Raw genomic sequence first — 14,519 nt, 5'->3', positions numbered from 1 at the left:
TTCCTCTGTCAGGCAGAAGATACAAAAGCTTAAACATACATTCCAACCTGTTCAGAGCAGCTTCTTCCTTGCTGTAATCGGACTTCTGAATACGTCTCAAATTTTAAATTTAATGTTGATCTCGCTCACTATGCACCTTCTCTGCAGCTGTAACACTGTATTCCTTGCTCTGTTCTATTACCCTAATGCACTTTGTATGGTATGATCTGCCAGTACTGCACGCAAAACAAAACTTCTCATTGTACCTAAGTACATGTGACAATAATAAATCAAATCAAATTAAAGCTTACCATGGTCGAATTTAAATCTAGTGAATTCTGAACAAGAAACTGCCTTCAATTGTCAGAAAAACTGATCTTGTTTAGTCAGATCCCTTTGGAGGAAGGAAATTAGCTTTCCTTAGTTTGGCCTATATGTGACTCCAGACCCACAGTGAAGTGGTTGTCTCTAAAATGGCCTAGAAAGCTCAAGCAGACTCAGGGGTGAGTGACAAATGCAGTGGCCCATGAAAGAATGAAGCTTCTAAAACGTTCTAAAGTCACATGAGAAAGAGACACTGAGAGGTTGAAATGTTTTTCTGATGCACCAACTGAGGTTAGGGTTAGGGTTCACCCAAACCGAATCACAACAACTGTGGCTGTCTGCTGTCAACAACCACAGGCCTGGGCCATCAGTGAGACCCTCAACATTATCCAAAGGGCCACAGTTAACCAGAAGCCTACTGGATCAGCCATGTCTTCATTGTGGCTATTGGAACAGGGAGGACGCTAATGATTCTGCGAGATGTAGAGAGTTTCCTGATTTCTCAAAGGCTCTTCACTACATTCAAATTGAAAGTGCAATGTTTGATGGAATATGCATGACTTGTCTCAATGGGTCTGGCTGCGCCAACACACGACAGGCTCAACATCATCCAGGTCAAAGCAATCCACTCGACTCTTGCCTGCGTGACTTGAATTGTACTGTGCGATTCCATTTATTTAAAAAAATGATTTTGAGACATGTGAATATAGAAAATATTTTACATCGTCATTGTGAACATTGATTGCTTGGTAAGAATTACAATGATACATTATGGTCTGCTTGTGGTAGGAACAGTGTGATTTTAAAAGACAATGCAATTTATTTAGTGAAAATATGATGGACAAGTAAAGAACACAGTGTTTTGCTTAATACAGATCCTGGTAGATGGGATCACTGTATTTTCTTGCTTTAAAGTGGATATGTAGTGCTGGCCTAATCCCACTCCTTCAATTTGGAGGGAGGCTGAGTGATAGCAAGGGCGTTGAACAAGAATTGAACAATAGTGATGGGGAAATTTGTTGTTGTAGTGCCATTGCAGACTTACATGCATGTCCCCCTGGCAAAGGAAGTGTTACAGGTTTCTTGCTGCCCTGGCCCCAGCGAAGAACAGATCGTGAGAAGCGCCAGACATAGCCACAGAGCTCTCTTTCCCAGGAAAATTGGCAATGTTTCACCAGCATCTCTAAAAGATGAGCTAGACAAACAGGTCTCCTCCCTGTGTTTTCACCATCTAAGAATGCTCCAAAAATAGTTTTCAGCCAGTCGAGTACATCTTGAAAACATACAGTTGCTGCTGCAATGTAGGAAATTTATGAATTTACGCACGGCATCTCCAACAGACAGTAATGCCACAACGACGAGGCTGAGGAATGCAAGGATGGCGCCACTATCTCTCAGCCTGAATCTGGCTTCAAGTCCCACGTCTGGGAGCTGATGGCCATGAGAGGTCTGTCAAACAGCTTCATTACCAATCTGTAAATTTTTCCCGTGCCCCTATTGAAAGCAGTGGCCGGTAGGAAACAGTGAATAGGTGTGAATGGGTCTTTTTCAGGTTGGCACAATCCCGGTGTGCCACAGGGATCAGTGCTAATACACCAACGGTTTACAAGTTCTATAAATACCTGAATTGAAGGGACATCAGGTGTGTTTGCCAAATTTGCTGATGCCGCAGATAGGCAGGAAAGCAAGTTGTGAGGGGACATAAGGAGGTTACAATAAAAAGACTGACAGCTTAAGTGATTGGTCAAAGATGCGGCAAATGGAGTAACAATGTGGGAAAAAAATATGCATTTGACCATTTTAGAAACCTGGGAACAGTAGGGGGCCATTCAGCACCTTGAGCCTACTCCACTCCACCATTTAATACAATCATGGCTGATCTGTGACCTGACTCCATATATCTGCCTTAGCTCATATCCCTTGATAACCTCACTTAATAATAATTTGTCCATCTCAGATTTAAATTTAACAACTGAATCAGCATCGACTGCTGTTTGAGGAAGAGAGTTCCAAACCTCCACCACTCTTTGTGCATAGGATTACTTTCTAACATCTCTCCTGAATGGCCTGGCCCCAATACTTAGTCTGTGCCCCCTGGTTCTAGAATCTTTAACCAGTAGAAATAGCTTATCCTTATCTACTCTATCATTCCCTGTTAACATCTGAAGATTTCGATTAGATCACCCCTTAATCTTCTAAATTCTGAGGAAGAAAAGCCTAATTTGCATAATCTCTCTTCATAACTTAACCCCTGAAGTGCAGGTATCATCCTTGTAAACCCGTGTTGAACTCTTTCCAGGGCCAAAACATCCTTCCGAAGGTAAGCAGCCCAGATCCGCTCATTAGGCTCTAAGTGGGGTCTAACTAGGGTTTTGTGTGACTGCAGCAATAAATCTGCATTCCGTTACTCCAACATTTTATCAGCTTTCATGACTATTTTCTGCACTTGTTCATGGCATTTTAAAGAGCTGAACCCCCAAATCTCTGTATGTCTACTGTATTTAACTTTGTGCATTCTACCTTCACATGTAAATCCCCTTTTCCGTATATAATCGATCCTACTCCTCCTTTCCCACTCTTTTACTATTTATAAGCCTACAGAAGAGTTTAGGATTCCCCTTTATGTTAGCTGCCATCCTTCAGGGTGGAGGAGTGGCTCAGCGGTTAGCACTGCTGCCGTGCAGTATTAGGGAGCTGGGTTTAACTCCACCCTTGGGCAACTATCTGCATGGAGTTTGCATGTTCTTCCTACCTCTGTGAGGGGTTTCCTCCCACAGTCAGAAGATGTGTGGGCTTGGTTGCCTCACATGAGAAATGTGGGGTTATTTACAGGGTAGGTCTCGTTGGAGGGCTGGCACAGACACAATGGGCTGAATGTCCTCTTTCCACATTGTAGAGGTTTTGTGATTCTAAATTTCGACAAGAGGAATAAAAAAGCACATTATTTGAATGATGAGAGATTGCAGATCTCTGGAATGCAGAGATTTTGGTGTCCTCATGCGTGAATCACAAAATCGTTTGTATGCAAAGACACCAAGAAATGAAGAAAGTTAATAGATGTTATCTTTTATCAAGAAGGGAACTGAATACAAAAATAGGGAGGTTATGCTTCATGTAAACAGGATGCTGATGAGACAGCATCAGATGTACTGTGCACAGTATTGGTCTCCTTATTGAAGGATGGGTATAAATGTTTTGGAAGTATTTTGGAGATTTACTAGACTAATCCCTGGAATGGAATTTTGTCTTACGAGGAAAACTTGGACAGGCCAGGCTTATATCCACTTTAGAAGAGTGAGAGGCAATTTCAGGGGGAGGCAATGTGGGCTGTTAATCTGGAGACCCAGATAATGTTCGAGGGAACCAGGTTCAAATCCCGCCACAGCAGATGGTGAAGTTTGAATTCAATGAAATATCTGGAATTAAAAATCTAATGATGATCATGAACCCATTGTCGATTGTCAGGAAAAACCCATCTGGTTCACTAATGTCCTTTAGGGAAGGAAACTGCCATCCTTACCTGGTCTGGCCTACATGTGACTCTAGGCCCACAGCAATATGGTTGACTCAAAACTGCCCTCTGGGCAATTAGAGATGGACAATAAATGCTGCCTGGTCAGCGATGCCCTCATCTCATGAATGAAAAAAGAATTTGATTGAAATTAAAATCCTGAGGGGTCTTGACAGGATAGACGTGGAGAGATGTTTTCTCTATGGGAGAGTCTAAGATGATGGGTCAATGTTTAAACATGAGCTTCACCCGTATAAAACAGAGATTCTCACAGGGTGTCTTGTGTCTTTGGAACATTGTCCTTTCCAGAAACAGGGACATTGATTAATTTTGAGGCAGACAGAACCTTCTTAAGCAAGGGGGTTGAAAGGTTCTCAGGGATGGGCAGGAATGTGGATTTGAGGTCAAAATCAGATCAGGCACGATCTCATTGAATGGCACAAGCTCAACGGCCCAGTCCTTTTCCTGATTTGTTTGTTCATATTCTCCCATTGTGAGCAGTGAAGTGCAGCGCTGCTGTCTGAACTGATATCAGTGCCATGCAAGTTCCTTGTCCACTCTTCAAATCCAGCCAATTTCAGTCTAAGAACTGGAACAACTGATCTAAAAGACGTGGGATGAACATGAAACAATGTTGGTAAGTGAGACACAGTTACACCGACTGTGAGAGAGAGAAAAAACATGAAATGGAACAGACGTCTTCTGCAGATACTGATACAACTACAGCATCTAAAAGGCATCCTGATGGGTATATAAATAGGAAGGGTTTGGAGGGATTTGGGCCAAATGCTGGCAAATTGGAACTAGTCTAATTTAGGAAATCTGGTTGGCATGGGCAAGTTGGCCTGAAGAGTCTGTTTCCATGTTGTATATCTCTATGACTCTAAAGAGGTTGTGCAGGATGTTGGTGAGGCTTCTTCTGAAATACTGTGTCCAGTTCTGGTCTCCCAGTTTTAGGAAGGATGTTACTAAGCTGGAGAGGCTGGGACATTTTTCATTGGTGCATAGGAGGTTGAGAGGTGACCTTATAGAGGTTTATAAGATCATGAGGGGTATGGATAAGGTAAATGGCAGGTGTCTTTTCAATTCTAGGGGGCATACTGTTAAGGTGAGAGGAGCAAGATTTTAAAAAAGATATGAGCGGCAATTTTTTACACAGAGAGTGGTTTGTGTGTGGAATGAACTTCCAGAGGAAGTGGTGGATGTGAGTCCAGTTACAACATTTAAAAGCCTTTTAGATAAGTACATGAAAAGGAAAGGCTGGGAGGGATTTGGTCCAAATGCAGACAGAAGGGGCTAGGTTAGTTAGGGATTATGGTCGCATGAACTGGTTGGACTGAAGGGTCTGCTTCCATGCTGTATGACTCGAAAGGCAAATATGTGGGCCAGTGCAGTGAATTTGAACACAAGAGAGTTTACATGTGCGAGAATGGATGAGGCATCACAACTAGTATTAGTGTGAGAACATGCTGGTGATACACAAGCGTGTACCTGTATACTTCGGTGATAGTAAAGGTCAGAAACCGAAAGCCTGTGTCGGAGAAAGCATTACTGTGAGTAGGGAGTGGCAGTGTTAGCTATAGGTATACAGAATAAGTCTCTGACAGGGTGAACTCTGAGCATGTCAGCATCAGAAGTTAACAGAGTAAACAGGGTGCTTTAAAATTAAATAGAAAAAGTATTTCAATCTTCCTTAAAAATTAAACTGGTAAGATCAAACAGAATTTCACTTTGAAATGATAAAGGAACATCTTTGAACCAAAGGGGAATGTTTCCATTCCCAGCTACCACCTCTCTTTACATCAGAAGTCAGTACTCAAACTCACTGGAAAAGAAGGATTTATCAAGGCTTCAGAATCTCAAAATCAAATCAAACTGATGTGCTGTTTTAGTCATAGAGTCATAGAGCTGTACAGCATGGAAACAGACCCTTCAGTCCAACTTGTCCATGCCGATCAGATATCCTAAATGAATCTAGTCCCATTTTCCAGTATTTGGCCCATATCCCTCTAAACCCTTCCTATTCATATACCCATCCAGGTACCTTATAAATATTGTAATTGTACCAGCCTCCACCACTTCCTCTGGCAGCTCATTCCGTACACACACCACCCTCTGCGTGAAAAAATGGCACCTCAGGTCCCTTTTAAATCCTTCCCCTCTCACCTTAAACCTATGCCCTCTAATTTTGGACTCCCCCACCTTGGGGAAAAGACCTTGGCTCTTCACCCTATCTATGCCCCTCATGATTTTATCAACTTTTACAAGGTACCATTCAACTCAATTAAAAATTTCTAAATATGATCCAACTGCCCCTAACACTCCCTGGCAATTGGTTTCCCAGTTAGGAATGATAATGTTGATTATAAACATACACTGTCTGCCCTAACTTTCTGTTCTTATTTTTACTGATATTAAATTTTGAGAGCGTCGGTTGGAACAGCAAGAAAGCACAAATGGATTCACAGTGGCATCATTCTGGGCTGGAGTGTGTGGATTCACTAACACAAACATTAGGGCATCAGACAGAAGATTCAAAGCACAAGTAAACTACTTAGCTCCATCGCTCTGCTGTGAGACTCCTACTGTATCACTCACTTGGATTTCCAGAGGATATCAACAGAGAAAGCAGAAATGGTTCCTTAAAAGACGATAAGAGGTTCCAAAAATTCACAGAAATTGACCCTACCCTCAGCTTTGAAGTTTCTCAGTTAGTTGCAGAGTTGAAGCACATTTTGGAAAAGGGAGTTTAAAATGGAATTGATTTGCAACCAATCACCACTGTTTCTGTAAGAGAAGATGTTCAAACACTCCTTCTGTCCAAAGGTAAATTCTACATGTTAAAGATTTAGAAAGGACCTAAGGGGCAACTTTTTCACGCAGAGAGTGGTGCGTGTATGGAACGAGCTGCCAGAGGAAGTGGTGGAGTCTGGTACGATTACAACATTTAAAAGGCATCTGGATGGGTAGATGAATAGGAAGGGTTTAGAGGGATAATTGGGCCAAATGCTGGCAAATGGGACTCGATTAATTTAGGGTATCTGGTCAGCATAGATGAATTGGACCGAAGGATCTGTTTCAATGCTGTACAGCTCTATGACTCTATAACCGTTCATCGGTCAGTGGTGAATTAACTTATTGCAGTGACATGCCTATAAGTGTTTTAATTTTGGATTGCAATACACTTTGGCTTCCGTTGAAATAAAGTGAGCAGCACAGGATGCTGGCTGAGAGGAATTACTGAGTCTGACCTGTGTGTGAGAGAGATGCACTAACATCAGTACAGAGATACTTGTCAATTTCGGGCTGTGTCATTGCAGACTATATTAGTGCTTCTGCAGTAGCGGGCTCAAAAATTACTCCCAGTTCTTTCCACCAACTACATCATGAGTGCTTGTTGCTTATATTGAGTAGTACATCACCGCCAGCGTGCTCTAAAACAGTAACATGCTGTTGGTAGAGGTGAATTATAAACTCTGGATGTACGATCTTAGGCCAGATTGGCATCTGGCTTGGAAATGTGAAAAGATTTACATGTTTTTAGCGAGTATTGTATTTTTCTGAAGGGGATCCGCGAGTACAGAGCATGCACAAATCTAGTGATTTGGAAAATGTCGATTTCGGATAAGTTTTCTGATTTTTCTCCCCTCCCATTCTGTCTTTAATCACGCTGGGGTAGAATGAAGATACCGGCAGCCCACCGGCACCTCAACCCCACCACTCCATTGCCATTTCTCATGAGGAAGCCTGGGCCATGAGCATAACCATCTATCTTACTGTGGAAAGTCAGGGATGATTCACTTCACAGCTGATAATTCCATCTGGGCATTTCCAGTGGCTGTCAATGGATAACACACAAGTGGCATAGAACAATATCCTTACCCTGGTTACATTGAGGCTTAACACAGCACCCGCTCCCTTGTTCCCACTGCGATCAACTCCCTTGGCACAGGGTGAGTTTTGAGGGATGCGAAAACTCATAAAAATCTCACCGCATTCAATGCAGACAAAAGGGAAGGTAATTTCAAATTAAACAAGACTCATTTATCCTGATGTTCAAAGTCATGCTCATGGAAGGATTGCAGGATCATTAAGGTACCAGACAATGCAAAAATTGCTCTTGCCACCCAATAAACATACAACAAGAGGCAGCCCCTCAATATCAGAATCGATAAGATTCTGAAAACCATTGAACAAAATGTTCTCAGCACAAATGAAATACATAGGAAAGATCCTTTCTTTTAACCATTATATTATGTAACATGTATGACTAATATCAATATCTTAGTGTTGTACATTAGTGTATGCCGAGTTTAGCTACAATTCAAACAGCTAAGCCGACTACCAAATTGAAACACATCAAACAAAGGAACAAGATTTAAAGCAAGAAGGGGATATAACCAATATAGAATCAAATAATGTGGAGACCACAGTCAGGTAAGTACATCTCTTGCCTAATGATTTCTAACTTTACAAAGATGATAGAATAAGTAAACAATCCCTCAGTTAATTCCTCGCTTTCGCTCAACTGCACGAGCGGAATAGATGAAATGTGCACCAACAAGATCCTGCAAATAAGAACCGGCCTAGAATTCATGAAGAAACGTACCTCTCCTGGTCAAATGCTTCTTGTTGAAAGTGCATCACCAAGATGTGAACAGATAGAGATGATGCGGTACACTTAAACATCTTGGTTCTTTTTTCTGGTTGCATCAGCGCACTGCACCCCATGTCGCCGCTTTCCCTTTGGTCAGTTTCGCTCTTTCCCCTCCCATCTCCTGATTGCGGAGTGCGGAGATTTATGCTCGTTCAAGTGTGCTGACATCAGGGGGACTGTTACTGATTTATCACTGCGGTCAAAAAAAATCCCAAAGTCTTTTTTTTTTGAACTGCAGCAATTCTTTGGGTGGGGAGGTACAGCTGAGGATTTACGCAAAATGCACCTGGATCGTGATGGTAGCAGCACTTTAGTGGACTCAACAGAACACGGACAAGATGAGGAAGCGATGGTGCAGCTATGCGGGTAATGTAATGTCTGGGCCCAATTCCAAAGCTTCAGCCATGCACCTTTCCCAGACTGCAGACAGCACTGGGAAACAGCATTGGCTCAGACTAACAGTGGGACAGTGAGATCATGGAGACTGGCGTTGAGTTATGCGGTACATTGCGGATTGAGATGCGGAGGGGACCTGTGATGCGTCTGTGTTGGGATAACATGCTCAGAAACAGCTAGCGTTACCGCATCTGATATTCGGGTCACCACACTTCAGAGGTTGCTCCTGCAGTTTTTCATGTTGCCAAGGAAACATCTTGCCATTTTTATTTCTGTCAGACGGGGCTAGCAGTAAAACTTCATAAAGTCATTAGGAAGAATGATAAAGGCATTTACTAATCCATTGCAATGGGGAAAAAAAAAGCCAAGAATGACAATTTCTGCTCTGGCAGGGAGACAGAAGAGCTAAAAGAGAGCACTTTGCAACATCAAAATTTGGTCAATCTCTTAAAGTAATAAATCAGTATCCAAGGGCATTGCACACAGTTAATGGGATTACTGTTACTTAGCTGACTCACTGAGATAAACAATGTGGGGTTTAAGGAGGGCTTGTTGATGGATCTGCAGCTGACTCATTTAAGTGAGCATCCATCTCCACTGAATCCATAGCAGGCTTTCATCAGCAATTATCGCCAAAAAAAATTAGCCAATGGACTCAGAATGTCCATCTTGCATTCTTGACACCTTCTCCTGAAGCCCATTGCAACATTCTTTCGTCCTTTGCTAACTCGGTGAGGGTGGACGGGAAGGCAAACATTTTGGAATTTGTACACTTGTCATATTTGCCTTGCTGCCCACCCTTCATCCCCGCAGGATCGACATGCGGGGCAACTGGAGGTTTCCGAAAGCACTCAATAGAGTCACAGAGATGTACAGCATGGAAACAGAACCTTCGGTGCAGCTCATCTATTAAATTAATCTAGTCCCATTTGCCAGCATTTGGCCCACATCCCTCTAAACCCTTCCTGTTCATGTACCCATCCAGAGACCACATATAACAGTCATCATCTTGAAGAAACTTCCAAATGCTGCAGAAAACTTCAGGCAAGTTTCTTTTTAAACTGACACAGGATTTCAACATTTGAAATGATCGGGGAAGCTTATTCAGCAACAACGAAGAGCACAGCAATCTCTGCATGGGCTACATTTCCTAAGGAGATCCTCTACAAATGGTATCAGTTAGCTGTCTTTAAGGGATCCATGCGCACCCTGCAATGGTTTTATATATCTACAAAAATAAACCACCATTGAGGCAAAATACTTGTGCAGCAGTTCCCTGTTGCAGTCCCAAGATGAATTTGGACTAAACTACACTAAAATGTATCAGTGTTGTATCTATCAGTATCAAGGCAGTCGAGATTGAAGCGGTGCTCAGTTTTCTGATCCCCCTTTTCTTTTGAAGAATTTGTAACATGGAAATAAGCCAAACTGGTCCACGTGAGCGACAATATTCTGCATGAGATTCCTCCTGCCCTACTTCATCAGGATGTTCCTTCCTCTTTTTCTCATTCACATACTTACTTAGCTTCCCCCAGAAATGAGTCCTCACTGTTCCCTGCAAATCCCCCATGTGATAGCCAGATCCCTCAGTAAAGACCTTTCTGCTGAATTCCTCTCGAAGTCTAGTGCTGTCAGAAGTGTAAAGCACCTTCTCTATATCTATCTTATCAAACACTTTCATCATTCGAAAGACTATTAAGTCACCTTGCAGCCTTTGCTTTTCCCTAGAAATTATCCCTGGCTTGTTCATTCTTCCCTCTAAGCTGTAACCTTTCAAATCAAGGGTCTGTAAGAGTTTTATCAAATGCCATCCATCAAGGACGGTACCTGTTTCGGAGATTCAAAGTTTTGAGTTGATGGTTTTGGGCAAATTTGAGCAAAAAGATAGTCACCAAGTCATTAAAGCAAAACCATCATTGTGTCAGAAAATAGCACAGGAGATTGCACAGGGATCAGAAATTCTGGACTAGCCACCACAAACAAATGGGCAGGGGGATAATGTGAGCCATAGCTCAAAGACTTGTCACTGATGAAAATGAAACTGGATGCCTCTACTGCTGGCCTTTCTAGCTTCCTTGGCTATCCAGGGATTGCTGGCTCATGAGAAAGCACACAACATTGAAGGGGATTAAGGAATTGGCATGAAGATCAGAAGTATTTTGGTTGTTGAAATGCATGTGGAATGCTGGAAGACATCATTTACAAGGCGTTTGCACAGTTCATCAGACACTTTCAGATCGTCTTCCTTTATTGCACTGAAGGCTAAGTGCCTTTGTGGTCAGAGGGTGATAAATACTTATGGAAGCCCTACAGTGGACAGGCAGACCATTTGGCTCATTCAGTCCATACCAACCACCACCCCCTCCGAAGAGCATCCCACTCAGACTCACGCCCACACCCTATCACCCTGCATTTACCATCACTAATCCACCTAACCTCCACATCCCTGCACACTATGGGGCAATTTCCCGAGGCCAGTCCACCCAAGCTGCACGCTCTTGGACTGTGGGTGGAAACCCACACAGAGGATGTGCAAACTCCACACAGACGAACCTGGGTCCCTGGTCACTGCGAGGCAGCAGTTCTAACCACAGAGCCACCATCAAGAAATCCAGAAATAACCTGCCACCTGACTGAGAAAATATTCACTGCTCATGACATCGTTGCACTTCCTCTCAAGTCACTACAGAGGACAAACAAGAGTAAATTACATTTCTTCAAATGTAGCTATTCCATTCACCATACAAATGTCCCAAACTCCGCCACACAAGTCCGTATAGAGTCATACAGCACGGAAACAGATCCTTCAGTCCAACCAGTCTATGCCAACCATATTCCCAAACTAAGCTAGTTCCACCTGCCTGCTCCTGGCCCATATCCCTCCAAACCTTTTCTACTCATGTACTTTTCCAAATGTCTTTTAAACGTTGTAACTGGACCTACATCCAACACTTCCTCAGGAAGTTCAGTCCACAAGTGCGCCATTGTGTTAAAAAAAAAGCCCCTCGTGTCTTTTTTTAAAATCTCTCTCCTCTCACCTTAAAAATGTGACCCCCTAGTCTTGAAATCTCCCCAATCCCAGGGAAAAGCCACCTATGAAAATCCCCAGTCAGCTCCCAGAGTCCGCAACAAACCTTCCTGTAAATGGGATGGGAGAGAGATGTCTATTTGACATCCGAGCAATGAGCACTGACACACACAATGAACAACAAATCGTTCATTCATAGCTCACGTCAAAAAGTGTTAATAATTTTGAGCACGCAGTTTGCTTCAATTGCACGTACGAAAAGATCAAAAGGCGACCGACACTCTCCCCAGTACAAAAAAAAACACTTGTACACGTAGCAGATATATCATTCCAAGTGTGAGGATCCGATCAGAACAAGAGAGTTGATGAACAGACATCATATAATTACAGATAAAATGACATTTGGTGATAATCTCTGAACTCTCCCTAGCTCCATTCTCACCCTTTTCATTTTGGGGCTGATTTCTGCCCTTTTTTTTCTCTCTCTGCTTGCTTGCAACTTAAGTTCCTGTGAATTTACATACAGCTGCCTCAAGACATATTCTTGAATCTTATATTTTGCTGTCTCTCTTGCCTCACACGTGCCTCCCTCTCTGCCACATGCTGCAAAAGGTGTGTAAAAAGCAGTCCCAGAGAGGTGCCTCTGCCTGGTAAGCATGCGTTCACCTCCCAGTATACATATGATGCAGCTTTCTCCAAAGCAGGAATGGGTTAAAGCTTACAAACGACAGGAACGGAGGAGGAGGAGAGTGAAAGACAGAGAGAGAGACAGAGAGCAGACCGATACTTACAGAATCTCCAGGTCACGCAAGGCTCTGAACGTTCCATCCTCTATGCAACTTATGTGGTTATTGTCCAGTTGCCTGAGATAAAACAAAATGACAAATACATCAGAAGGAGTGGGGACAGCCAGCAAAATAAAAGACCTTTTTTTCCCTCTCTTCCCATTCTCAGCCAAGCAGGGGTCCCGAAAAGCCTGGCCACAAAGATTATCCACCTCACTAGTAAAACTCAGGCTTGGCACCCTGTAATACCGGGATACCTCTTGTCTCCCTCAGCCACAGAGCTATGTTTCCCCCCCTTAACCTTCACCAAATGAGAAGCGTCCCACCGAGCACAGAAGCCTATCAGCTCTCTGTAAATATTAATTGCGCAGTTTTTTAAAGGCAGAGTGAGTAATTTCATTACATTAGGTGGCCTAATCCATTACAGGCTTTTACTGTCCTGTCACTGAAACCATTTCATTAAAAGTAGAGGCTTCTAAATCATTTGAGGTCGCGCAAGTTGCCCTCCAAGACCTACCAGCATTTTTTTCCCCCTGTATGCGCATATGATTCAATTCCCCCTTTTGTTTTCTCTCCTTGGTCATTCAAAATCTGGCTGACAAGTCCCTGATACAATGCTCAGTCACTGATCCAAGTGCACACTGCATTCCCCAAAATTGAAACACAGCAAATCTCATCTGAAGTCCGCTCATTGTAGCGTGTGCCCCACAAGGATTAACCATGTTACCCTGACAGTGAACCATCATCTCCAACGCCCCCTCCAACACCCCAATGAGGGGGTCGACCAAAAGAAACAGAGAGGAAAAAAAACCTCACAAAAGCATGCATTTTGGGGGCAGGTTTTAAAGGGGCGTTGTTGTTGACATGAAATAAAAAGCCCTTTGCAAATGGATGGAAAGAGAAAAGCTTGCTGGCACAGGGCACAATGATGTGTGAAAATGCACTTGTATAGAGAGGGAAGAGTGTGTGTTAGTGGGGTGCACGGGTGAGTCAGCCAGAGCAAGCAATTCACATTGCTTGTTACAAACAGCAACAGAAGTTGCCAGAAAAGCTCAGCAAGTCAAGCAGCATCTGTGGAAAGAAATCGGTTAATGTTTTGGGTCCAGTGACCTTTCCTCAGAAGTCACTGGACCTGGAACATTAACTCTGATATCTCTCCATAGATGTTGCCTGACCTGCTGTTGTTTCTGGTTTACAGCATCCGCAGTTCTTTAGGTTTTTATGTCACATTTTTTTTTTCAGAAATGGATTTGCAGTGCTGCACTGTACATAGCAGTTCAGCCTTTCTGAGAAGGGTGACTCCCTCCTTTATAGGGAAGAAGCATACCCTGCAATTGAGTCTTGCAGATGGGTCACTGTGTGCTGTGAGGCATCAGTAGCCTCAGCAACTATCACTGACTTGGCCACCACTATAAAACAAAGACCCCAAACCCCACAAGTCCTACACCTCGCTTTCATGCTGGATGTTGGAGTTCAATGTCCCAGAAAACAAAAATCATCCCACAACAATTACTGAGAAGTATTACTGGAACCACTGGAGAGTGTGAGGGTCTGTTAGTTTTAATAGCTGGACAGACAGGGAGTACAAATTCTCTGTTAAAGCCTCAGAATCTGTCCCTGTACAATGTTTTTATCCTCCAGAACAAAGAAACAGCACAGGAACAGGCCCTTCAGCCCTCCAAACCTGTACCAACACATTTTGCCCTTCCATACTGAAACTGTCTTCACTTGCAGGATCCTTATCTCTCTATTACCTTCATATTCATGCAAATTTAGAAATTATTAAACAACACATGCTCTTTTCAGCTGATCTAATGAAAGAAAATCTAACTAGCAGTT

At 43.0% G+C, this 14,519-nt stretch overlaps 1 protein-coding gene across 1 annotated transcript in view; it reads right to left on the bottom strand.

The window, feature by feature from the left end:
- The window catches only part of LOC109911258 (slit homolog 3 protein-like), a 614,108-nt gene that overhangs the window by 206,778 nt on the left and 392,811 nt on the right, over window positions 1–14,519 (bottom strand). The window contains exon 6 of the mRNA XM_048603610.1: window positions 12,687–12,758. Coding sequence (XP_048459567.1) covers window positions 12,687–12,758 — 72 coding nt within the window. The remainder of the gene's footprint in view (window positions 1–12,686; window positions 12,759–14,519) is intronic.

This window comes from Rhincodon typus, chromosome 12 (assembly GCF_021869965.1).
Source record: "Rhincodon typus isolate 14 chromosome 12, sRhiTyp1.1, whole genome shotgun sequence".
In the NCBI taxonomy this organism is placed as follows: Eukaryota; Metazoa; Chordata; class Chondrichthyes; order Orectolobiformes; family Rhincodontidae; genus Rhincodon; species Rhincodon typus.
Note: the sequence above shows the minus strand (reverse complement) of the source record. Positions and strands in the feature narration are given on the sequence as shown.